Genomic DNA, 26,710 nt, shown 5'->3' with positions numbered 1-26,710 from the left:
CTTCTATGGGACTGAAGTCTGGGAGCTGCTCCAGCCCTACCAGGCTAGGAGTAAGGGCGTGGCGGAATTGGAGGTAGCAAAAGAACTGGGACCTGGGCATGTTGAATTCAGTGCTGAGCTCCTGAAAGGATTTAAGAGTGGTGCCGGAGAGGACATGCCCCAGGGACGAAACCCCGATTGCGTCCCAGCCGTCAAAGCCCTGCAGCGACGCCAGCGCCGGCAGCAGGCCGTTACGCCACAGCGGAGTCTCCGCCGTCAGTTTGCCCCACCACCCCATGCGGTGTAGGGCCCTCCGCCAAACGGCAAACACTAACTGGGTAACGCGGGGGAGCAATCGTCTCCTCCTGGCCGAGTATAGCAGAGTGTGGAGGGAGGCGTCGCCCATCAGAATGTGCTCCAGGGCATAGGCCGGGTCACTACGGTCCCCATACCACCACTCATTGAGCACCAGGAGATGGGAGGCCTGATAGTAGGACAGCATATCCGCGGTAGCCAAGCCACCGCAGTAGGTAGAGAGGAAGCACATACGGAGCGCCACTCTAGAGGCACCTCCAGCCCACAAGAACCTGCCTAACACTGAGTCAACACTGCGAAACCACTGCTGGTCAATCGGGTAGGGATGATTCTGCAGCTGGTAAAGAAGACGAGGCAAGGCCACCATTTTGAAAATGGCCGACCGGCCGTAGATGTTAAGGGGCATACGTGTCCACGTTTTGATGTCCAGCTGGACCCGGTCCCAGACCGGCTGAATGTTCCGGCCCCATGCCTCCGTAGGCGAGGCAGAGAGAAAAACTCCCAAGTATTTCACTCCCTCCACTGCCATCCGAAGGGATGCTGCCCATGGAAGGGCCACCGCGCCATCACCCAGCACCCAGAGAGTCGATTTGCGCGGGTTAAGATAGAGTCCCGACGCCTGGCCGAAGCCCTGCATCAGCTCCAGAACCCGGGGGCCTGTAATTCGAAGGTCGGTCATAAAGAATAGCACGTCGTCCGCATATAAAGCAATGCGGTCCGTGTGGTCCGAGCTCCAGACGAAGCCCCGATAGAGCGCATCAGCGCGGACCCTAGCAGCGAGCGGCTCCATGGCCAGCGCAAATAGGTAGGGAGAGAGTGGACACCCCTGACGTGTGCCCCGGGTAACCGGGAATCGTGCCGAGGCCGCCCCCGAGATCCGCACCGAGGCAGTAACCTCCGTGTAGAGCAAGCAGACGTAGGAGATGAAAATCGGGCCAAGGTTCAACAGCGGTAGAAGAGTGAATAGGAAGGTCCAACTGACTGAGTCAAAGGCGCTGTCTATGTCGGCCAGCAACAACGCCGCCTGGTCCTCTGAAGCACCGATAGCATCAATCGCCGCCTGCGCCCGCCGAATGTTGTGCCGCGTCGCCCGGCGCGGCATAAAGCCAGCCTGATCAGGATGTACGAGGGCAGTGATGTGGGGAAGCAGGCGGTTCGCGAGTGCTTTGGCCAAGAGCTTGGCCTAAAAATTAATAAGGGAGATAGGTCGGTAGGAGTCGTGGCGGTCCGGGGGTCGCCCCGGCTTCTGGAATACAACGATCTCGGCATGCCGCCAGTCCGGCGGGAGGCGGCCCTGCCCACGCGCTGTCTCCAATGCACGTAGGTAATGTGGCCCAAGCTGCAGATGGAATTTTCGATAGAACTCACTGGGGAAGCCGCTTGGTCCAGGTGCTTTGCCCACATTCAATTGACCCAGCGCGTCTCCAAGTTCCTCTGCCGTCAGGGGGAGGTCGAGAGCGTCCCGCACCTCATCAGACACCGCAGCTGGGGGGACCGAGGCAAGATAGTCGGCGATGGCAGCGGGAGCGAGAGTCTCCCGGGAGGCGTACTGACCCCTATAGTAATGCGCAAAGCTTGCGGCCAGAGTAGCCGGGTCTGTGATAGCCACACCCGCAGCGTCCACAAGGCCTGGGAGCGTAAGGGGCTGCAGGGTTTGTTGACATAGCCGATGAAGCATCGTGCACGATTTGTCGCCCCACTGATATACCCGGCTACGGGTGGCCAGCCACGCTTGTCGAGCCTCATTCAATAAGACTGAAGAGTGCGTTTGCTGCGCCTGCAGGAGTTGTCGCAGGGAGATGTCATCCGCCGCAGTTCTGTGGCGCGCCTCTAGTTCTTCCACCCGTTCCGCCGCCGCGGCTATGCCCTCTAACCGTGCCCGGCGAGCCGACGCGCACCAAGCCAGATCGACACCCCGCAGTGTGGGTTTCATGGCTTCCCAAACTGTCACCGCGTCCACCCCCACATCTAGATTATCTTGCCAGTACTGGGCAATAGCGCCACGAATATGCTGGGAGTAGTCGGGTCGCTGCAGATGCCACGTGGACATCTGCCATCGGAAGGGCTGGCGCGGTCTATGTAGGTCTATCTGGACCGCCACCGGGGAATGGTTGGAGAGCCCGCGAGGCCGTATCGCCGCCCCTTTCACTCTGGCAAGGTAGGCCCGTGGGACGAAGACATAGACTAGGCGCGAAAGGGAGCCATGAACCGCTGAGACGTAAGTGTACTCGCGGCGCTCCGCATGTAAATGCCGCCATACATCAGCCCAACCCAGTACATCCAACATAGCGCCCAACCGCGTAGGAGTGGGGACAGGCGCCACCCCGAGCCTCCGCTGCCGGTCCACAGCCACATTCACAACATCATTCCAATCGCCGCCAATCACCGCCAAAGAATCAGGGAGTTCAGCCCATAAAGCGAATAACCGTTCAGCCAAAGCCCATTGCAGAGGGGGGGGGGAGCATACACACACCCAAACACCACCGGCTCCACACCAACTCTCCCCTGGATGAACACAAAGCGCCCCTGAGGGTCAAGCCATTGGCGCTCGTGTGTGTACGCCAGGCGCCTATGAACAAGAATAGCCACCCCCCTGGAACCCCTGGCAAACCCGGCATGGAACACCTGGTGGAAACCAAAGCGCTGGAGACTGAGGGCCTTCGTACCTAACATGTGTGTTTCTTGGAGCATGAGCACATCTGCAAGATCCCTTTTGGCCCAGCGTAGTACCGCCCCCCATTTTATCTTATCCAAGAGACCCCGGACATTCCAGCTAAGAATATGCATAGCGGCGCCGGTAGGCGCCAAGCGAGGGACGCCAGCCATCATCTCGATACATCAAACCCCACTCACCCCGGCCCCCGGCCCTGGCCCCAACCCCCACAGTAGCATAGGTCAGAAAGATCACGTGCACCCCAACGAACAGTACCCCAATTCCGTCACCCCCCACACTGCCAACCCCCCCAACACACCACCAAACCATCCCAGACCCCCCACCCCCACCCCAATACCTCAAGAAACAATGAAGTACCTGTCGCGGCATACGGTAGTTTAGGCACAAAACAGAGCACCAAAAGTTAGGCACGCCAATGGATCCCACGTAACCCTCAAGTACTAACCAAGCACACACCCCAAAACACGAACCTCCCCAACCCCAACAGCAGGAGGCAGCCCACCAAACATGCCCACCCCCCCCCATCAATAAGCATCAGCAATAACATCGCAAATACAGTGCATTGGTCCACAGGAGTCCCGCTGAGGCCCGTAAAGGCCAAGTAATACTGCACCAGATCCGGTCTGGACCGTTGAACAGCAATCCGTGTCAGCAGGTGGCCCCAAACGAGAAGTAGAAATCAAGGGACAGCCGTTGGGAGTCACGACCCCCCGCCAGAATGATCCGTCTCCGGCTGCGTGTCGCCCAAAAGAGGGTCCCGAGACAGGGATCTCCGCCTCGATCGGGACTTGCGGTGCCGCTTCCCTTTGGCCCGCTGTTCGCCCCGCTCCTGAGAAGAACTGCGGGAAGAGCCGGAGTGGAGCCCCGGCTGAACATGTGGGCGAAGCCGGACCGCCTCGTCAGTCCAAGCAAAGACGGCCTCCGGGGTATCAAAGAAGTGTGTCCTTGAGTTGTAGATGACCCGAAGGCGGGCCGGGTACAGCAGGGAGTACTGGAGTTTCAGGCCCCGGAGCCTGGCCTTGGCCGCCAGAAAGGAGTGTCGCTGCTGTTGAACGAACTTTGTATAGTCAGGGAAAATCATGATTTTGCAATTATCGAACAGCAGGGTGTCCTTGAGCCTCGCCTCCCGGAGGATGACATCTTTGTCGTGGTAGTTCAGGATCCGGGCTATGATCGGGCGAGGCCGCTCTCCAGCCGGAGGCTTCTGCGTCAGGGCCCGGTGGGCTCGTTCCACCACAAAACCGTTTGATAGGACGTCCGGGGGCAGCCAACTCTCCAGCCACCGGGAAAGGAAGACGTCCATAGGCCCCTTCTCGCATCCCTCCGGAAAGCCCACAAAGCGGAGGTTATTTCGCCGTGCCCGCCCTTCGGCGTCCTCCACCCGGAGCGCTAGGCCCCGCTGCGTCTGTTCCAGATCGGCGACCCTCTTCTTCAGGGCATCAACATCGCCTTCCACCGTCTTGACCCGGGTTTCTGTCTCTGTGATGCGGGCCACCGCATTGCGGAGGTCTTGGCGCAGCAACATCACGTCGGCGCCCACCGCGCCGATCTTCGCGTCCAACATGTCCCGGGATTGCGTGATGGCCGTGAGCAACGCTGCATTGTCCGGGCCGGCCGTCTGACTCCCCCCGGCCGCTCCAGCACCATTCCCCGGGCCGGTAAATTTGTCGATGGGTCCCGTTGTGGCCGCTTTGAGGCCGCCTCTGCCCCTCGTCATGGCCGCCGATGGGGCGGACCGATGGAAAGAATCTGCTACGGGTCACCTCGCAGAAGCAGGCAGCCGGAGGGACGGATACAGGTGCAGGCCGTCCCACGTCGTCGGGAGAGAATGCAGACCCTGGAGCGAGGGGGGGCTCCTCCTTCCACCGAGGAGCCGGGGCCACCAGGCCAGGGCCCAACGCCGGATCCTCCGTCTCCGGGCACGCCTCAGCCCCGCTAGAGACAGGACGGGGCGATCAGGATATGCTGCAGGTCCCCACCATCGACGTGCCGGGACCCCTCTCCGCCGGGCACGGTCACGAGCCCCTGACTCCGGCTCCAGTGACTCCGCCCCGACAGCGCGGGCCAAGATGACTGAGACCCAGCCGGCCTCGTGGCGCCACCAGCGGGCGGATGAAAAATCGAGGCCCCGGCTCGCCACGCGGCAAATAGGCCCAGAATGGACGGCCCTCGATGGTCGCGCCAGCGGGCACCCGGAGCTCGAAGAAGCACACCACCGGGATCCTCTGGACTCCAGTAAACTCCTGCACTAGCAGAGATGGGGGAAGAAGAGGTAGGGCCAGGATAAGTTAGCGGATAAAGAACGGGCTGGCAGGAGCTCTACAGAGCCGCGTCCGCCATCTTCGCCCTCGAAGCCACGCCCAAATTAATTAGATTTTTGATCATTCAGTTATATAGTGTCCATTTACCAGACGGAAAAATACCATCACAAATCCAATCGACATGAACAAAAAAAAGGAGATGAGAACCAACCACATGTAAGTCCAAGGTGGAACCAAAAAATGTCTTTTAAACCAAGTAACAAAAATAGAAAACCTCAATGGTACACTTGATGTTATAGAGTTAGATTCAAAGGAAAAAAGTGACTGGTCAGCTAGACTTGTTTACACACCAGGCAATGACAAATCTGTGGGATATGTATACTCAGTATTATTATTTATTATTAGGGGCATTTGTAAAGCGCCTGGTGTACGCCTACAGGCGTGTCCCCGCGCTATAAAAGTATCTTCATGTGGATCGCCAGCTGGCGAATTTAATAATGGATTAGTGACTGTGAACATCTCTATAGCAAGGTCAGGGATGTTAGTGTCAGCAGAGCCCAAAACTGAATTTCTCAGCAGTGCTGGACAAGAGGCAGCAGGAGTCATACTAAGAAGAATCTGCCACTCGTTGTAGTTTGACATTGTCAATGGAGTCGTACCTGTTTCCCTTGCGACCAGGAAGTGGTGGTAAAATGAATGTTCTTGTGACCTGCATGCCAAGCACTGGAATGGGGTAAATAACAAGGACCACCTGCTGGACAACTGGATATGTTATGCAGGGAAAATAGACAATGTAATAACAGAAAACAAGTAGATAATAAAGCAGGGAGAAAAATCATGTAGGAAGCACAGAAACCAATTAAAAAGTGCAAAATTGAATTTATTTATACATGTACATATTTAAGGTAAAAACATTTGAAATTCCAAAAAATACAAAAAGATGACAACAAATTAAAAAATCAGTAAATCTAATACAGAGAAATTATCTTTATAACACAATCACGCAAAAATTGGTAAAAGGGTGGCAGAAATAATCATCGACGCGCGTTTCGGCGTTTAAACAAGAACGCCTTCCTCAGGAGCCACATTAAAATCTGTAAAACATATATAAAGTAAGTTAAAAACACATTGAGGGAGTATTGTCACTCCTATCGTCAATATATCAATGTTTATACAAGGAACTAAACCCAAAACTGTGCTTTCTAAACATTTCTTCCCTACTTATGCAGTTAATGAATCTAACTGCACAATGTACAACCTAGATAATTTATATTTGAGCAGTGTCATATAAATTGGGCAGAACAGGACATAATTTATGGGCCTTCATTAGATTTCAATCACATAAGGGACTACCTTTATTCATTATCCAATGATAAACCACTATGGGTATTTTTATTTTACTAAAGACCTACCTGACCAAAAGGAACATGGGTGAAAATGTTCACTGTCTTCTTATGGAGAAGAGTCACGGATAAGACAAGGATATATTTCTTGCTTGTCAAGTAGGTTCAGTCACTTTCTACTTCAATCAAGTCTTAATCTGTGGTGATCAAAATATTATATGTTCACAATCTATTAAGGGAGTCTGTACATATCCTATTTATTCAGTGCCTGGATGCTGGATCGCTAGGTATTGCTTACCTAAATTGATTGATGTATATCAAGTAATTGCTGATTTAGACACATGTTTCCTCAGTTAATTTATGCCAGCGAGTCGTAGCGATTTTGGCGCTGGAAAAGGAGATAGATGAAAGCATTTGGTTGTCTTTTATATGAAAGGTAAAAGGGCCACAATCTAATCTCAATTCTATTGGCTTCTAAACTCTGTACATCTTACCAATTGTTGAATCAGTATATGTGGTTGCACCCTGGATAAATGGCCAATTCCTCTGGTGATGCTTTTTGTACTGTTAATAAAAGAAGACCGACCAGGATTCGTCAATATACAGAGGGGAGGTCGCCTTTATGTGATTGAAATCTAATGAAGGCCCCTAAATTATGTCCTGTTCTGCCCAATTTATATGACACTGCTCAAATATAAATTATCTAGGTTGTACATTGAACACATTGTACACTGCATAAGTAGGGAAGAAATGTTTGGAAAGCACAGTTTTGGGTTTAGTTCCTTGTATAAACATTGATATATTGACGATAGGAGTGACAATACTCCCTCAATGTGTTTTTAACTTACTTTATATATGTTTTACAGATTTTAATGTGGCTCCTGAGGAAGGCGTTCTTGTTTAAACGCCGAAACGCGCGTCGATGATTATTTCTGCCACCCTTTTACCAATTTTTGCGTGATTGTGTTATAAAGATAATTTCTCTGTATTAGATTTACTGATTTTTTAATTTGTTGTCATCTTTTTGTATTTTTTGGAATTTCAAATGTTTTTACCTTAAATATGTACATGTATAAATAAATTCAATTTTGCACTTTTTAATTGGTTTCTGTGCTTCCTACATGATTTTTCTCCCTGGCTTTATTATCTACTTGTTTTCTGTTATTACATTGAAGCACTGGAATGGGTGCATGAAACGAGGGGCTGAACTCCTTCTCACAGACCAGGTCACAAACTTGGGGTAGCCAGCTAACTACCGGAATTTACCGGAATCTGTAGAGCAGCTTCAGCTCCATATGTGGAGGGCAAGTGTTCCTTTGAAAGACTGTCTCGAGTCTCTTATAGGTTCTGTAACACAGCAGAATGATTATCTACGTCAAAGAATGCGGCTGTCGCCGCCATGTCTAGACCATCAAGGTCCGGGACAAACATTTTTATGCCAAAAAGCCTTTTGTGCGGGTCTGCCCACCCAGAGATCTTCTAGGAAGATTATTTAGTGCACGTAGTACCTAAAACCCTAGCTGTCAAAGATTGCTTTAAGTCACGGTTCATTCGCTCCACAACAGAATTGCTCTCAGGTCGGTATGGAGACAAAAATTTCACATGCACCCCCAAAGACCCCATGGCTTCCTTGTACACCTTAGAGGTGAACGCTGGACCTGATCAGAATGGAAGGTGCCACATGCAAAAATTCCCACAAAGACATGCAAATCTCGGATGACAGTTCAAGCATCAGCACTCCTTTGTGGCCAAATGCAGAGAAAACGTCCACTGCAACTAAGATATACTTATACGCAGTATCAGCAGAAATAGGTCAGCAGTGATTAAATAAACACAACCAAGTGGTCTATTAGATATGTACTGCGTGGACCCTCCTTCAGTCCGGTTGCTCCTCCACGCTCCTGTCTGCTATCACGCTGGTATCGTTTTGATCTCCTACCCTGCATCTGTAAAGCCCTCTGAACGCCTAGCGCTGCACGCATCTATTTATTTATTTAACTACAGCGCTGCTCTGCCGATCCATTAATTTACTCGCGCTGCACTGTTGAACAATTATTTATTAATTTTGTAGCGCGTCCTCGCCGAGTCTGTTACCGTGATTGCCGCTACACTGATATTGATTTGTGCGCTTTAGGCTCTATTATTACTCGCTTTGCATTTTCTGCCCCTGGCTGTGCTCGCCTTTGACCCTCCATTTTGTGTGGTTGTTGTTGTTTGTCCCCTGGTCAGCCCCTCCTCCCGCCACTGCCTCCCAGCTGCTGCCCCTCCCACCCACGATTAACTCCTGTACTCGCTCCTGAGCTCGCTGTGACCGCCTGGACCCTCCTTCAGTCCGGTTGCTCCTCCACGCTCCTGTCTGCTATCACGCTGGTATAGTTTTGATCTCCTACCCTGCATCTGTAAAGCCCTCTGAACGCCTAGCGCTGCACGCATCTATTTATTTATTTAACTACAGCGCTGCTCTGCCGATCCATTAATTTACTCGCGCTGCACTGTTGAACAATTATTTATTAATTTTGTAGCGCGTCCTCGCCGAGTCTGTTACAGTGATTGCCGCTACACTGATATTGATTTGTGCGCTTTAGGCTCTATTATTACTCGCTTTGCATTTTCTGCCCCTGGCTGTGCTCGCCTTTGACCCTCCATTTTGTGTGGTTGTTGTTGTTTGTCCCCTGGTCAGCCCCTCCTCCCGCCACAGCCTCCCAGCTGCTGCCCCTCCCACGCTCCGCCCCCCTCACCTTCCATTTATGGCCAAATGCCCCCACGCGCAGCGTCCACGCGCTACGGCCACGCCGAAGGTGCGCCAAAGGTAAGCCCGTCTACGCCCGTCCGCGCCTGGACCGTGCCCAGCGCCAGACCCCCTGGCCCCCGTCCCGCCCAGCCCTCCCGCATTACCTACGACGCCGCCACCCTCCTAGCCCTTAACCCTGGTCGAGCCCCCAACTGCGTCCAAGCTGCTCCTGGACACACCCATGGACCTTTCTCCTGCTACTCCTGCAAATTCAGCGGCACCGACAACATCTCCGCTACGACCACACCACAGATTCCCGACCCCAACCACCTACAATGCATCCTTCTCAACACCCGATCGGTCCACAGACACGCCATTGACCTATGGAATCTACTAGACACCATCTCTCCAGACATCGCCTTCCTAACGGAAACATGGATGAACGCTTCCTCCGCCCCAGACATCACCATTGCCATCCCTGAAGACTATAAGATCACTCGCAAAGACCGTACCGGCCACACAGGAGGAGGAATCGCTATCGTCCATAAGAAATCAATCCGCATCTCAACCAGCTCTGACACCAACCTCGCCAACTCCGAACACCTTCACTTCCAGATCCACATCGACCCCAAGACCACACTCCGAGGCACCCTCCTCTACAGACCACCAGGACCCCGCGCAAAATTCAGTGAGGACATCACGGACTTCATCACTCCACACGCGCTCCCCTCCAAAGACTACATCCTTCTGGGAGACCTCAACTTTCACCTTGAAAAGATCAACGACCGCAACACCACCACCCTCTTGGACAACCTCGCCAACCTCGGACTTAAACAACTGGTCACTTCCCCCACCCACATCGCAGGTCACACACTCGACCCCATCTTCACCTCCAGCAATCATGTCTCCTTCAGCCACACTACGGATCTCCTCTGGACTGACCACAGCTGCGTTCACTTCACCTACAACAAGCCGAAACCCACCAACCACCCCCAACCAACTCTGCAAAGAAACTGGAACAAAATCACCACCGACCAGATCTCCTCATCGCTCCTTCTAAACACCCCAGCCCACTCTTCTAACCCAGACCAAGCCGCCGCCAACTTCACCCTATGGTTATCCAACACCGCCGACACCTTAGCACCACTGAAAAAACGTCAAAGCAAACCTGGCAACAAGAAGGCCTCATGGTTCAACGATGATCTTAAGAAGTCCAAGAAACTCTGCCGCTCCCTTGAAAAGGCCTGGAAAAAAGACCCAACCACTAGCACCAAGGACGCCTTCAAAAACGCCACCCGCACTCACCACCAACTAATCCGAAAGGCCAAGAAAACAGCATTCAAGGATCGACTTGACAACAACGCCCACAACAGCAAGGAACTTTTCAACATCGTCAAGGAATTTTCCAATCCCTCGGCCAACTCCAACGACATCACACCCTCTCAAGCCCTCTGCGACTCCCTAGCCTCATTCTTCCACAACAAGATTGCAGACATCCACAACAGCTTCGACAACCAACCCGGAGACCAACCCACCCAACCATATGCTGAACATTCTCCCCCCGTGAACACCCTTAACGACTGGAACCCAATCTCCACTGAGGACACCATCCGCCTGATGAACTCCATCCACTCAGGATCACCCACAGACCCATGTCCTCACCACATCTTCAGCAAAGCAGACTCCGTCATAGCACCGCACCTCCGAGACGTCATCAACTGCTCCTTATACTCCGCCACCTTCCCGGAAAACTGGAAACACGCTGAACTGACCGCCCTTCTGAAAAAACCCACAGCGGACCCCACCGAACTCCAAAATTACCGCCCCATTTCGCTCCTTCCATTCCCGGCCAAAGTAATCGAGAAAGCTGTCAACAACCAGCTCGCCGCTTTTCTCGAAGCCAACAAATCCCTCGACTCCTCACAATCTGGCTTCCGAGCAAAACACAGCACTGAGACCGCCCTCATCGCAGCAACAGACGACATTCGAACTCTACTGGACAATGGAGACACAGTCGCCCTCATCCTCCTCGACCTCTCTGCAGCATTCGACACAGTCTGCCACAGCACCCTTTTACAACGCCTCAAAAACATCGGAATACAAGGAAAAGCACTTGAATGGATCACATCGTTCCTCACCGGAAGAACCCAGAGAGTCCGCCTTCCACCATTCAAGTCCGAGGCCTCTGAAGTCATCTGTGGCGTACCACAAGGATCCTCACTCAGCCCCACCATCTTCAACGTATACATGAGCCCCCTCGCGGCCATCGCCCGCCAACACAACCTCAACATCATCTCTTACGCAGATGACACTCAACTGATCCTTTCTCTCACCAATGACCCCAGCACCGCCAAAACTAACCTACACGAAGGAATGAAAGAAGTTGCCGAATGGATGAAACACAGCCGTCTGAAACTGAACTCAGATAAAACAGAAGTCCTCATCTTAGGTACATCCCCCTCTGCATGGGACGACTCTTGGTGGCCGGAAGCCCTTGGAAAAGCACCCATCCCGACAGACCACGCACGGAACCTAGGCGTCATCCTGGATTCTTCACTCTCAATGAACAGACAAGTCAACGCCGTCTCTTCATCCTGCTTCAACATTCTTCGCATGCTCAAAAAAACATTTCGCTGGATCCCCACCGAAACCAGGAAAACAGTCACCCATGCTCTGGTCACAAGCCGACTGGACTACGGAAACACCCTCTATGCAGGTATTACCGCTAAACTCCAGAAGAAACTCCAACGAATCCAAAACGCCTCAGCCAGGATCATATTAGACATCCCGCGCAACGAACACATCTCTGGTCACCTGAAAGACCTCCACTGGCTACCCGTCAATAAGAGAATCACTTTCCGACTGCTAACCCACGCTCACAAATCACTCTACGACATCGGACCAGAATGCCTCAACTCACGACTGTCCTTCTACACCCCCTCCCGCCAACTACGTTCTTCCAGCCAAGCCCTCGCCACTGTACCTCACATCAACAAGACCACCATGGGAGGCAGATCCTTCTCATACCTGGCTGCTAAAACTTGGAACTCACTCCCCACTTACCTTCGCCTTACCCAGAACCACCTAGCATTCAGAAAGCAACTTAAAACGTGGATATTTGACAAGTAATCCTCCTCCCCTTCCTAAGCGCCTTGAGACCCTCTGGGTATGTAGTGCGCTATATAAATTACTTGACTTGACTTGACTTGACTGCGGAGTTTGTGGCGGCCGTGCACCAGTTGAAGGTTTAATCTGCTGACATACATAACAAGAAAGGACATATTCACAAGTTTATTTATACAATCCACGCCACCACTAACGCTGCTGTAAGATAGAGACATACGCTGAAACGTCGGCATGAGCCGAGGCTATGACTTCGCGAGCGACGGTTATCAAGGGTAACCTGCGGTCCGCGTCAGGAATCAGCCTGTCACGTTGTTAATTCTCACATAGGGAACCTTATCAGGACTTAAATGATAAGGGTATTTAGAAGGGAAACCCTTAGGGTAATTATCACCGATCTCTGTAGCAGCTATAGCTGCCAAGATGTCTTCATCATTCTTACTGTTGGATCTTGTAACTGCTGCTACTACATATGTTGCTACTGCGGTCTTTGCTGCTTCATCAGCAAGACTGTTGCCAACAGCGTGTACTCCTACACGCTGGTGACCAAGAGTATGAATAACATTTACGAGAGGCAGACGTTCTTTAATAGGGATTCCCTGATTTTGGTGTAATGCCGGTACGAGTAGTCTCGTGCGATTGGAATTTTTCCATAATAGACTATAAAAAACAAAGCTTGCCCTGACGCACCTTTCTCAAACTTTGCTATAATAGGAGGTTAGGGGTTTCCCCATGCCGAGGGCAAGCTTGACAAAAAAGAGGGACCATTGCTCAATAAACGGCTAGTAAGGGATTGGGACCTTTTACCCCTCATTCTCACTAACCCAGCACTAGAGCACGTAGCTCTGCCAACTGGGCGGTACAGTCACCTAATGTCTACGTGTGCATGACATCGGACTTGAATTCTCCATTCACCATGGTACCAGCCATGATTGCGCAGGCCACTGAATAAGAATGCTTAGATCCTATCGCCGGTTGCATAATCGGGAATATAAATACGCCCGAAATTCAAAAATCCCAGCAAGAATTGTAGTTTTTTCAGAGTTGTAGGAGACCATAAACATGCGCATTTCTCCAGGAAGTGAGGTGCAAGTCCTCTACCTTCATTGTTGAGCCCAGGAACAACACTGTGAACTCCGCAATGTCTGACTTTGCAAAGATAAATTTATAACCGAAGTCCGCAAACATAACTATGATGCGCTCAATGCGACACAGATACAGCCATAATTTGTCATCCATTAGATAAATATCATCAATGTACGAGTACGCATCAGGATCAATTCCATCTAAGAAAGAGACGACACGTGTGGCAAAGACACCTGGGCTGTTTTTATAGCCCATGGCCAATCTTTTAAAATGTTTTTGCTTGCCGCCACAAGTGAACGCAGTCCATTGACTACTAACGGAGGACAGCTTATGACTAAAAAAAGCCATTTGAAATGTCTCGTTTGATCTTAAATCTATTTCGCATCAGACTGTTAACGAGAGCTGAACTGTGGGTGTTCTGTACCGCACATGTACGACAATGTGAATTTAAATATTGATAATCCAAAACCAGAAAACACAAGAATATGTCTACACCCAATTAATTTTCAAAAACTTATTTCAGATCATAGGAGAAACACAAACTTATTGAGTTTGACCCGGTATTTTTATTTATACCTGTCTATTTCGAAGAAAAAAATTCATTCTTCTTTTGAAAGTTTCGCAAAAAAGGAAAAAACTGTACATTCAATACATTTAAATTCCAAAACAAGTATCATACATTCCACAAAAAATTCACTATACAAACACAAAAAATTGAAATTTTCAGAAAAGTGAATCTGAATTCATAAAGAATGAAGAGACAAAGTCAAAAGGAAGGAGCACGTCCTAAAATAAGGATGACTTTTACAACCAGCCAGAGCTAGTTCAAACGCTTAGTGATATTGATTGCTCCCTCAGATGTGCCGACGCGTTTCTAGTCCGAGGAAACCAGTACCTAGACTGTCATCAGCGCTTTGTCACTTTTCTGTGTAAAATGCAGAAAAACAATAAAGTTTTAATTATCTAGCGTGAAGCCTCTATTCTTCCTGGTATTGCACTAAACAATCTAAAATATGTACCTGTGTGTCTCTGATGTCCTGGCCTCTCACGGTATCGTCAGGCTTAGGGAAAACTTTTTTATGAATCTTTGTATTCAAGGAAGTGGCTCAAGCTGTGAAACAGGACATTTTATGTTGACTGCCTGTGATAGAAGGAAAAAGTCTGAGTTTCACCACTCATTTATGTACACGAAGCGGGGAGGAGGAAGAAGATACAATCTTACTCATTCCTACCTCTTTTCCAGGCTCAGAGTCTTAATAGCGGCAAGTGGTTCGCCTGTTCTTCTGTTTTCAAAAGCAGGTTCTGATAAAAGAAATTGTAACAATATTGGACCCATAATCTTGTGTACCCAACACCAGCGTCGTTTGTTGCCACCAGTTTGCTATATAACGTACCTTTGCCGATGCGTAGGTACTGGATTGAATTACTATATCCTGATTACCATCAATCACCAAGCCCGGCAGGGGAACACGCTCCCTGTGTCAAGAGAAAAGATCGATGCATTTGTATCCGACCTGAGCAACACATCTAAGTCCAAACGGACGGCTTCCTACATGAGGTGGGCTGTACACACTTGATTCTTTTCTTTAAAGGTGTAACCGGGATAGCTTGTCTTTATCGCACGGCTCCTAAAATTATAACAAGACTTATTTACCGCGTGTAGCTTTAAAATTCACACGCGTTGTGCCGCTTACAGAGTCGGCATTTTTAAAGAATATTTATTAAAACTTGTTCCGCTGCAAGAAACATATTAAACCTAAGCCCTATGTACCCCAACAAAAAAGATATAAAGTTGACACAAGTCGTCAATCGGAGCATTGAGATAACGTGGATATGGTGTGAACCCACCTAAGACTGGTCAAGTGGCCCCAGGAATTGACAAGGGACCTAACCGAACCGGAATTACGGTATGGGGGAGGGTGCCATTAAACCAAACACAATGCTGTCATGCCGAAATTGGAATCTCTTATGTCCTATATGGAGTATAGTTCACAGGAATCGCAGTGTGAGTGTATGTATGAAACGTATCCTCATCCGCATTTATTGCAGGAAACGTGACCAAAGAGTAGAAAAGCTCAAAGGGGAATGCCGAATCAGCAATCACCACAAAGATAACAGACATACCATCGTCTGGTACTCCAAACTGCGCCAGATGACGCCGGAGCACTGCCCAACTATGGTGAGCTATGTCAATATCACTCATGAGGACATAGAGAAGAAAAACAATTTATATAAATTGCAGTACAACAAAAAAGAGTAGTAATTCAAAATGTGAACCGTTTTATTAATCTCATGCTTGAATTAATCTATAACACATTCGTATAGGTAGGTTAATCCGTCACGCCTGTTAACCGGAAAAGGTGTTGAGGGTATTGTGAACAGATACAAGCACTAATCAAGACTTTGGGCGCCATGTTGTGGGAATTCTGCTCATGCACAGAACTATGCGCAGGAAACCAGGACCTCAGTGTATTGTGGTGTACCAAAAATCCACCTCAGTGCCCAGAACCCCTATCCGACTAACAACAGTGTCTCATTCATTCTCCGTACTACAGCGAAGCTACCAATTAAAAAGCGACTTTGGGACCTCTCAGGAATAGTGGGAATCAAGAACACTCTTTTGTTTTTATTCTCATAAATGTCCACAACATGAGCAATCAGAGACACGGTATAGTTTAAAATGTTTATTTCAACTACGTGCTCTAAGATGCAGTATCTTTGCTAACATAAGTAAAAAGATGCATAAAATCAATACTATCAACATTGTTACAATTCCATGAAATACAAAGGGAGAAATCATATTATAATGATAGTGGAACCAGGTCTATAGCGCCTTGTGTACCACCCTCCCCTTGCTAGGAGCTAGGTATTATAATAATACAAGATCTCTAGGTTAAAACCGGGAACCCCATACCTCCAAAGTCAGGTGAAGTGAATCACATCCCAGATCAGCACAGCTCTTTCTCGATTGAAAGGTTTTTTCCAAGTGCTAGTCTCATGCATGCTGTGCAATATTAAAAGCACCTGAGTTTCAGAAATGAGCAGCTGTGTTTGTGTTGTGTCTAGAGCGTGGGCTGATCAACCTGCATCAACAGCATACATTGTTATTTTAACCTTGAACACTTTGTGCAAACTAGAGGTTGCAGTGTGAGTCTAGAGATATGAAAAACAGATCAGTCTCATGTGAAGGAAAAGCAAGCAGTTTGTCTTTATAAAAACAGAGACATGTAGTGTTGTGTGCAAAAGCAGCAAAATGGCGTTTTCGCAACTAACTCACTTATGCTAATATAGCAATGTGTGCAGGCAGAATCATATTCATCCCTACACTTTTACAGGTAGCATGAACAGGAACACTTGGATGTTTTTCTTTGTAAATCTTCATCGCCAAATAAAAACCACCAGTGTTTCTTTTCTTTTATTCCACATTGAGCTAGTCTCCCAGTGGATTTCCTGTTATATAGCGTTGTTTTTTTTATGTGCACCGAAGTGAACAATCACTGGGAACAGACACTTTCAATATTCTACAAATCTTTGCTTTTCTTCATTTCTTCTAGTCGAGTCTTCATTCATCTGGTATTTGAATAACCCACATAATTATATACTTGTTCCTGTAATTCCTTCATCTCACAATAACAGCACTGTTCTGCTCCTGTCTATGTCCTCAGATGAGTCAATATTATTGTTAATGTTCTTAAGTTCTTTTTGAATTCACTGCATCTCTAGGATTATTTCTAAGTGAGTTAAATGAAGGTGTGTGTTCGCTGAGGCTCTGTAGGATCAGAAATTGACAAAAGCTCGTCACACTTTTAGTGCAATTGACAAAATCACTTCTGACATTCATTGCAATGCTCTTTTTTACTCTGTGTATGTTAGTTGATGTATCCGTAGGTGTAATAACTGACAGAAGATATTCACTCATTCACTGCACCTGAAAGGATTTTTCTCTGTGTGCATTCACTGATGAATCCTTAATGCGGAAGATTTCCTAAAGGTACTTCTACACTCACTACAGTTGTACGGTATTTACAGAGTGAGTGCAAGCTGATGTCTACATAGGCTTGATAATTGACTACATTTCTTCACACATTCATTGCACTTGAAGGCTTTTCTTCTGCGTGTGTTAGCTGATGCCTGCTTAGGAGTGATAATGGACTTCAGCTTTTCAAGCATTCATGGCATTTAAAAGATTTGTTTGTCCTTTGTGAGCTCGCTGATGATTTCTTAATGCTGAAGAGTAAGTAAAACTACTGCCACATTCACTGCAATGGTAAGGTTTTTCCCCTGTGTGTATTCGCTGATGTCTCCGGAGGTCTGTTGACCAACTAAAGCTCTTTACACATTCCTTGCAATGGTATGGTTTTTCCTCAGTGTGTATTCGCTGATGTCTCCGGAGGTCTGTTAACCGACTAAAGCTCTTTATACATTCACTGCACTGGTATGGTTTTTCCCCAGTGTGTGTTCTCTGATGTGTGTGGAGGTGTGATAGTACCCTAAAACTACTTCCACATTCATTGCAATTGTATGTTTTTTCCCCTGTGTGTATTCGCTGATGTCTGCGGAGGTCTGTTAACTGACTGAAGCTCTTTACACATTCACTGCACTGGTATGGTTTTTCCCCTGTGTGTGTTCGCTGATGTGTTCTGAGTTCTTGTAACCGACTGAAGCTCTTTACACATTCACTGCACTGGTATGTTTTTTCCCCAGTGTGTATTCGCTGATGTCTCTGGAGGCCTGTTAACTGACTGAAGTTCTTTACACATTCACTGCACTGGTATGGTTTTTCCCCTGTGTGTGTTCGCTGATGTGTGTGGAGGTTTGATAATTGATTGAAGCTCTTTACACATTCCTTGCAATGGTATGTTTTTTCCCCTGTGTGGGTTCGCTGATGTTTTTGGAGTTCTTGTAACCGACAGAAGCTCTTTACACATTCACTGCAATGGTATGGTTTTTCCCCTGTGTGTATTCTCTGATGTCTGTGGAGGTTTGAAATTTGACTGAAGCTCTTTACACATTCATTGCAATGGTATGGTTTTTCCCCTGTGTGTGTTCGCTGATGTGTTTGGAGGTCTGTTAACCGACTGAAGCTCTTTATACATTCATTGCAATGGTATGGTTTTTCCCCTGTTTGTATTCACTGATGCTCTTTTATGGTTTCTAATTGGCTAAAGTTCTTGACATATTCAGTGGAATTGCACGATTTTTCTCCTGACCTTGTTTCCTGAAGGGTCAGCATAGTTAATAAACCACTTGCGTTATTTTCACATTCCCTGTATGTGTGTGATATTGTGGACGCTTGATTTCCGATTTAACAATAAAATACAAGACTCACTAAATACCTGCCACATTCGTAATATCAGTAAGGCTTCCTTGTGGGTGATTGCATCTTTAGAATGGATAATGGCTTCGCATGCTTGCGGGTAAAGCTTAATCTTCGTTCCGGTAGGTGCAAATTGGGACAATACTCTGTACTTCAGAGAGCAGATCTCCGCTTTCCTTTAGCCTTCAGTTGTTCGGCTCCACTTCGTTGTGCTTTTCCCTGGTGCCTGTGGTTTGGCTAGAAAGAGTTTGCAATACACCTAGAGCACTGAATGCTGGTCTGTTGCCAGTTTCAATAGCAAAGCACTACTCTAGCCACATCATGATGGTGAAGCGACTTGTAATGTGTACAGCTACTCCAAAGAGTGTCCCGGGGCAAAGCACAGGTCACAAAAAGAAAGTAAATCAGTTTGTTTCAAACATGGACAAAAAGCCAAGTTTTCAACCTTTTTTAAACATGATCATGTTGCTAACAGCTCAAAGCTGAAGAGGGAGTTTGTTCCAAGCTATGGATCCCAAATAGACACGAGACCTTCCTCCAACTCTCATACCGGCCTCATGGTCAAAGCTGGTCAGCAGGTGGTTTGTCAGTTTTGTTGTCTTAGTTTTGTTGAGGTTATTTCTTCGTCTTGGGGTGTCGAGGTGCAGAGCTCAGACTCGGACACTCACTGAATTGCCTTTGACTGCTTCTTCCTGGATCTGTCCTCTGCCTCTGATTGCACTGATGTTTTTGGAGCTCCTTATTTTTGACAATTCGTGCTGGTTTGATGCGTTATTTTCATTATTCATAATCAATCCATGCATTTAAGACTTATTTTCTGTTGGATGTAAAGAAATGCAATATTACTAAATATAAATGTAAATAATGTGAATACACAATATTTAACCAGCTGTAGAAGACATCTCTTCTCTACCATATTTGAAATTTAGTAAGGAACATTTTACCATACATGGATATTTCATTAAAACTGTGGTTGAACATGTCACATTGTACTTACTTCTGAAAAGGTGGTGATTTACCATTATTCACAGAGTAACTTACTAAAGAAAGGGCAGCTACAGAGCACTCATGTGCTACAGGTAGAGTTTTAGGTAGATGTACATGGACAATATTTCATTTAAACAGAACAGATTGTGGAAAAAGAGAGGAATCAGGAAGCGCTGCCGTTAATTCAGTTTCAGAAAGAAGCTACCAAAGGTAGCTCTTCAGTAAGTGTATAACAAAGGTAACTCTTCAGGAAGTATTTAACCAAGGTAACTCTTCAGGAAGTGTGTGACAAAGGTAACTCTTTAGGAAGTGTATAACAAAGGTAACTCTTCAGGAAGTATACATGACAAAGGTAGCTCTTTAGGAAGTATATATGACAAAGGTAACTCCAGACACCTTTTTCCAACAAACAAATTCAAAAGCTTTATTCGACAACTTGTCATAAAAGCATTAAACACCCTATCATTACATCAATAAATACTAAGCTTAAAATTCATTCAATTATTAAAACTCACATTAAACTAGTTATGCTGTCACTTCATGATTAAGAATAAAAACATTAGTACTAAAAAGAAGAACTTTACATCAATTGTTCATGATTAATTAATATGGGGCACAAAAATCACATCACATTGTCTACATCTCCGCCAACTAAAGTGCGAGTGCGTATGGTCCACGCCCATCCTAAGAATTTTGCTACTGCAATCGCTAAATGAGGAGTACAGTCTGTTTCCAATATTCTAAGCGCCTCAAGGCACCTGCGTGTCCCTAAATTCTGGCACGCTGGTTTTAACCATCTTTTTCTTGGGCGGACATAAAGAGGGCAAACAAACAAAAAGTGCGAAACATCCTCAACTATGTCTTTGCAATGGTTGCATTTATTGTCCTTATTCGGCAACCACTTTTGTGTAAAAGCATTAAAGGGCAGAGTTCCAATTCTAAGTTGGAAGTACAGTTTTCTGTCCATGGGTCTTGTAATGAGGTCCCAGTATGTTTCGCGTGATGGAGCAGATTTAATCTCCAAAAAACGGCAGGTTAACTTGGTGATTGGTTTGGAACAAAAGACAGATTGCCAAATCATATCCCAATACAATTTTTTTAAAGTCTCCTTAGATGGAAAAGCAGTTGTATCAGTGTTGGCCCAAAGGTGATCAAGGTGGAGTTTTGCCAACATGCTCCGAATTTCTTTGAGCCATACGATTGTATGAAATCGGTCCGACTTGATGATGTCCATAAGTGCAGCAGCATAGTGGCCTAGCTCCGGTGTTGACAATCCGTCTCCAAAATAGTAGTGGGCGCAGCCGAGCCAGGTCCTCAATCTTTTTCCTTCCCAGATCGAACAATAGGGGAACAATTGGTGTACTCTGCGGGACACCAACCAGGCGCCGCAGGAACTTGCTCTCGGCTAAAGACAACTCCCTCAGGTTGGCAAAACCCCACAATTCTGAGCCATATAGGCAAGCACTTCATACTATAAATCTCTAGAGCTGGAGATACAGGTTTAGTTAATGAAGTTTTATATTTGAGTGCTACAGCACCTGCTAGTTGGTGAAACTTTAAGGCTGCGGTGTCTATATGGGTCTTCCATTTCATGTTGCCCTGCAGGGAAATGCCTAAGTATGTGAAAGCGTCGACCTGTTCTAAAGCAGTCCCATTATAGGTGATTTTGCCCTTAAAAGCTTTAACTGAGTTCATGCACATAAACTTAGTCTTGGAAGTGTTTAACTCTAAGCCCCGAATCTGGCAGAAATCCCCAAATGCATTAATCGCCTTCTGGAGGCCACTAGGGGTTCGCGAAACCAACAACGTATCGTCAGCAAACATAAGTACTGGCACACGAACCCCGTCTAGTATTGGAGCATCAGTAGGGGATTTCCTTAGGTAGTCCACTAAGCCATTAATATATATTGAAAACAAGGTGGGGGCCAGGAAGCATCCCTGTCTAACCCCACGCTCTACGGGGAATGGATCAGTTACTTCGCCCTGGGCCCCCCATCTGATCCTGGCATAGTTATTTTCATGCATACGAACTAACAATGTCAGTAATTCGGGGCTGATACCAGCTTCTGCAAGTACACTCCATAATTTTTGCCGTGGACCTAAGTCAAATGCTGACTTCAGGTCAACAAATACAGCATACAACGGGCCATCACTCAAGGTCACGTTTTTCCAGTATAAAGCTAGAAAATAAAAGACCTGATTGATGGAGCTTGTTAGTGGGCGGAAACCAGCCTGAAAAGGAGACAAAATATCTTTCTCGGTAATCCATGCTTGTAATTTGTTTTGTACTAGACGACCCATCAGCTTCTGAGCAGAATCAATAAGACTGATGGGTCTGTAATTGCTGGGTAGTGCCTTATCACCTTTTTTAAAGACTGGAATAATTTCCGCTCTCTTCCAAAAATTTGGTATTGGAGCACCCTGGGCAAGCGAATTGGCTAGCCAAACAAAATATTGGCACCATGTATCCCGGTCGCTTAGAAATACATCAGCCGGAATTCCGTCCATACCTGGCGCTCTCCCCCTGGTCACCCCATCTAATGCTATATTCACATCACCTAGGATAAACAATTCCCCTTTTGAGAAGACCATGGGGGGTGGTGCATAATGGCAAAGATCTAATTTATATGCATACTGCGGCTTAAAAAAGTCTACCCATAATTTCTTTGCGACATTATTTTGGGGGCGCTCTGCTATCCCCCCTCTGTCCCATTTAACGATTGCCCAAAATTCTTTTTGGTTCTTGGCAGCACATGCAAGTTTTAAGTCAAGCCAGTGATTTTCGTCCCATTCCCTTTTCGCTTTAATTTGGGCCTTTCTATATGCATCCCTTGCCTTCCTCACCCCTTCAATGTTTCTATTCCTGAGTTCACAAGTAAGTTTCAGTCGTGCACTTCTGCAAGATTGGTCATACCACCCCTGCCTGGGAGGTGATTTTACTGCCTTCCTTTGGCCTGCTGGTTTTAAAAAGAACCCTTGCAGTTTGGCAAAGAACTCGGCATGAGCTTCTTCCATGAATTTAATGAAATTAGGTTTGGAACAATGTTGTTTTATGGTGGCAACCTCAGTGACTACTACTTTCTTTAGGTCCTCCAATATCTCTGGCCTTTCGACCAATCTGCCCAACCTTACGTGCCGCTGATCAGTAGTAGAAACTATATCCAGGGTCACTGCGCCCCTCTCCATGCTTGGAGCTCGCTGTCCTTTTTTAAGTAGTAAATCCATGCATAGTGGATTATGATCACTTTCCAATCTAGGTTTAATGCTCATGTCTAGGAGCCTATGCCAATCCCTCACATCCACCAGAATATAATCTCTGCGGCTCTTAGCCCTTCCATTATCAAATGTACAGCACCCCTGTCGGTCCGACGGGGTACGCCAATTTGCTGCTCTAAGTCCCCTTGACAAACACCTGCTCTTAACTTGGATTGCTACATCCGTCCATCTCCTAACCAACTGTAGTTCCAGTTGTGGGACTCCCCACTTACTATCCTCTTCTGAGGACAACGCACAATCCTCCTGTCCCAGAGGTTCGAAGGTAGTGTTCATGTCACCTCCCACCATAATGGATAGATGCGGTGGGAGATGCTCAAGATCATTGTCAAGTAATGTTATCACCTCCGAGGTGTTCCCCCCTGCAACTCCCCTGGCATAAATATTGAAAAGGGCAGTCCCTTGGCCATTTGCCCAGGTGATCGTAATTGATAGTATATCACTGGATTTGAGAGATCTTTCCTGAATTTTGCAATGCAGTGATTGTCGTACCCAAATTATCAATCCTCCTGATGGCTGCCCTTTGGGGTTTTTTTTTGCCGGGACATAAAAGTTTAGGAATCCAAGCCGGTGAACTGGGTTCAATGCCCAATATTCCTGGAACAAAATTATATCGTAGTGTTCAATAAACTCACACCACTCTGGGGAGGCCTGTTTATTTACTATTCCAGCAAGGTTCCATGAAAGGAGGGTTAAACTTCCATTATCTAAGTCTGGATTAGCTAGATCCTGAATTGACATTAAATCACAGCTAGCGGGCTCCAACCCTGTATTTAATGATGAACTATATGTCCTACTGCCACTAGATTTACTAATGTAGGACTTGGACATCCCACCGGGATCCCCAGCCACTATGTTCGGAATCCTCTTTGCCAAGGCATCCTGTTCAATCCCTCGCTCATTTACATAGTGTTCTACCCTGCTGCCGGACAAGGCTACATTATCTGGCCTTCTCTCGTCGCTACTTGAACTTTTGCTACCAATAGTTATTTTTGGGAATTCGGCAACTTCAGCCCCATGAAGTCAGTCGCATTCATTTAGATTTGATAGCGCCGAGAACCTATTTTCAAGAGTCACGCCCGCTACTATTCGAACAGCTCCTGTTACCCTTGTTGGCCACAGTATTCCATTTAGTTCTTAGTATGGTTGGATTCAAGATGTTACCTCGTCTAGTGTAGAAGAAGTCCAAGGTTAATGGAATAATCTCAGCTGTTCTACGTTGGGGGGGGGTATATGTTAGCCAAGATGTTCGGGAGAACGTCCGAACCTGAAAGGTGCAACACCACACAATCTCCCCTAAATTTTTTGTGGTTGCTCCCTATCCATTCAACTCTCCTTGCCTTAACTATCTCATCTGCCAACTGTTGCTAGCCCCCCGGTGAGAATGCCATATTTTGAGCCAGCCAATGCAGTGCCTTACTCATCAGGGAAGGTGTGGTTTCTATTTTCCCCTGCTTCAAATGAGGAACGTTAGCCAAAACCAAGACCAGGGGGGAGGCCTCAACAATTAGCTCTACAGGGCCTTTCTCTGGGCAAGATGCAATGTACTTATCCCTTGATCTCAAGGAATCCTCTTCAGCTAAATGTTGTCCCCCTTCCCCCTGGTGATTTATTGTAGTTGGGAGGGAAGTTACATTCTCTCTGCCCCCTGGTAAGTGAACTGTTGGGGCCATTTTGGGCTCTATTCTGGATACTACTTGGTTTGGAATGTCTCCCACCTCTTCTAGAGTCTACTTTAATAGCCCCCCTAATCTATGCACCTCCTCTGTTAGTTGCTCAATTTTCGCCAGCAATGGTTTTGTAATGACCTTTATCTTGGTATCCAACATGTTTGCTATTCTCTTCAGATAGTCTTCGTCCAAAAGTGATTTTCCCCCGTTTGGCCCCCGCCCATCTACTATATCGCTTTTAGGGGGTGGGCTGTTTTTTTTTTTTTTACTTGAACGCAGCCCACCACACTTGGGTTGACCCTTATCCCCCTTGTCACCCCCTCTGGATGCTCTTGGTGCAGGTACAGGTACCGGGGGCTCATCCTCAATTACTACTAGCTCTTCTTCGGGTATAATCTCCGTGTCAGACTCAGCTATTGCCACTATAAATTGTGTTAGTGTGTTGTTATCGGGCTGGTCCTGTAACGGGGGATCATTACTGATATCTGGCTCAAATGTATTTACAGGCATGTCTTGCATGGTAGGGGTGGGGGATAAACTCAGGCCCAAGGAGGACCTTCTGTCATTATTAATTTTAGCAACCACCTGGACCAGATAGTTGTCCATGGTATTTGATACTACGGGGGTCTTTGTCTTCGACATAGTGCCTAAACACAGAGAATAGCCCTCAACCTGATGTTCGCAATAGGTGGCAAGAAAATAGAAACTTGTATCAAAAAAGCTTGTTACGATTTTAACTCCCACACTCTACTTAGAATACAGCAGCAAAGTATTTAACAAAGACGACTCACAATGATATTTCAAGCAGAGTTCTGTGCCCAGTCCAGTCACGTCCAGTCTCGGACAGTCTTAGGCAGTCCGCCCTTTGTCCGGGCTTCGTCTGAGAACCCGGGCTTTCAAGCGCCTCTTGGCGCAGGGTGATGACGCACACAGCGTGCGTCGAAGCAGGGCCCCCTGGGTAACCGAGTCCGCTCAGCGGCCGCTGGTAGTCCAAGGTGCGGCGGCGGCGGCAACTCGGCGTGTGGCCCGATGTCCGGCAAAGATTCAATAGGGCTTACAGCACCAGCAGGTATTTTGTGTCAGCACAATATGGTCGGGAAAACCCGGGCTTTCAAGCGCCTCCTGGCGCAGGGTGATACGCGCACAGCGTGCATCGAAGCAGGGCCCCTTGGGTAACCGAGTCCGCTCAGCGGCCGCTGGTAGTCCAAGGTGCGGCGGCGGCGGCAACTCGGCGTGTGGCCCCGATGTCCAGGAAAGATTCGATAGGGCTTTCAGCACCAGCAGGTATTTTGTGTCAGCACAATATGGTCGGGAGAACCCGGGCTTTCAAGCGCCTCCTGGCGCAGGGTGATGACGCGCACAGCGTGCGTCGAAGCAGGGCCCCCTGGGTAACCGAGTCCGCTCAACGGCCGCTGGTAGTCCAAGGTGCGGCGGCGGCGGCAAGATTCGATAGGGCTTTCAGCACCAGCAGGTATTTTGTGTCAGACACCTTTTTCCACAATGCTTTCCTGTTCACACTGGATCAGCTCAAATGTCAACTCCCGCCTTTACCTAGCAGCTTATTAAGAGTCTTTCTATAAGTGCGACGGTCCTCATGATCGCGGTACTCGCGGTCCAACTGCCACCATCAAGGCGAACTGACCGCCATATTATGAGCGTGGTGGTGGGACCGCCCCCCCACCAGGATCAAGGATCCCGCTGTAGAGGCGGTCTGCAAACACCCCAAATATGTTGGCAGTGCTGATTCCGACATCGCCGATCATATTACGGTCTGCATATCCACCGTCCTTTTCCCTGGCGGGGACCCCGCCATGAAAAGGATAAAGGACATGCAGGTAAGGGGGCCCTCACAGGGCCCCGGCCGATTCTGCTCCTGGGGTTGCATGCGGGGGGCACGTGTTGTGCCACCCCATGGAATTGCACCCTTGTTCCTGCACAGTGTGGCATGCAT

The 26,710-nt window shown here is 47.7% G+C and overlaps 1 protein-coding gene across 1 annotated transcript in view; it reads right to left on the bottom strand.

Annotated features, from left to right (window-relative positions):
* The window catches only part of LOC147737938 (uncharacterized), a 129,657-nt gene extending 104,256 nt beyond the window's left edge, over positions 1-25,401 (bottom strand). The window contains exons 1-2 of the mRNA XM_086925000.1: positions 24,824-25,401; positions 17,761-18,443 (exon numbers count right to left, since the gene is read on the bottom strand). Coding sequence (XP_086781126.1) covers positions 17,761-18,443; positions 24,824-25,401 — 1,261 coding nt within the window. The remainder of the gene's footprint in view (positions 1-17,760; positions 18,444-24,823) is intronic.
* Positions 25,402-26,710: the final 1,309 nt, after the last annotated feature.

The sequence above is a fragment of the Lissotriton vulgaris genome, chromosome 1_1 (genome assembly GCF_964263255.1).
Source record: "Lissotriton vulgaris chromosome 1_1, aLisVul1.2, whole genome shotgun sequence".
Taxonomy (NCBI): Eukaryota; Metazoa; Chordata; class Amphibia; order Caudata; family Salamandridae; genus Lissotriton; species Lissotriton vulgaris.
This window is presented reverse-complemented; position numbering and strand designations above follow the sequence as displayed.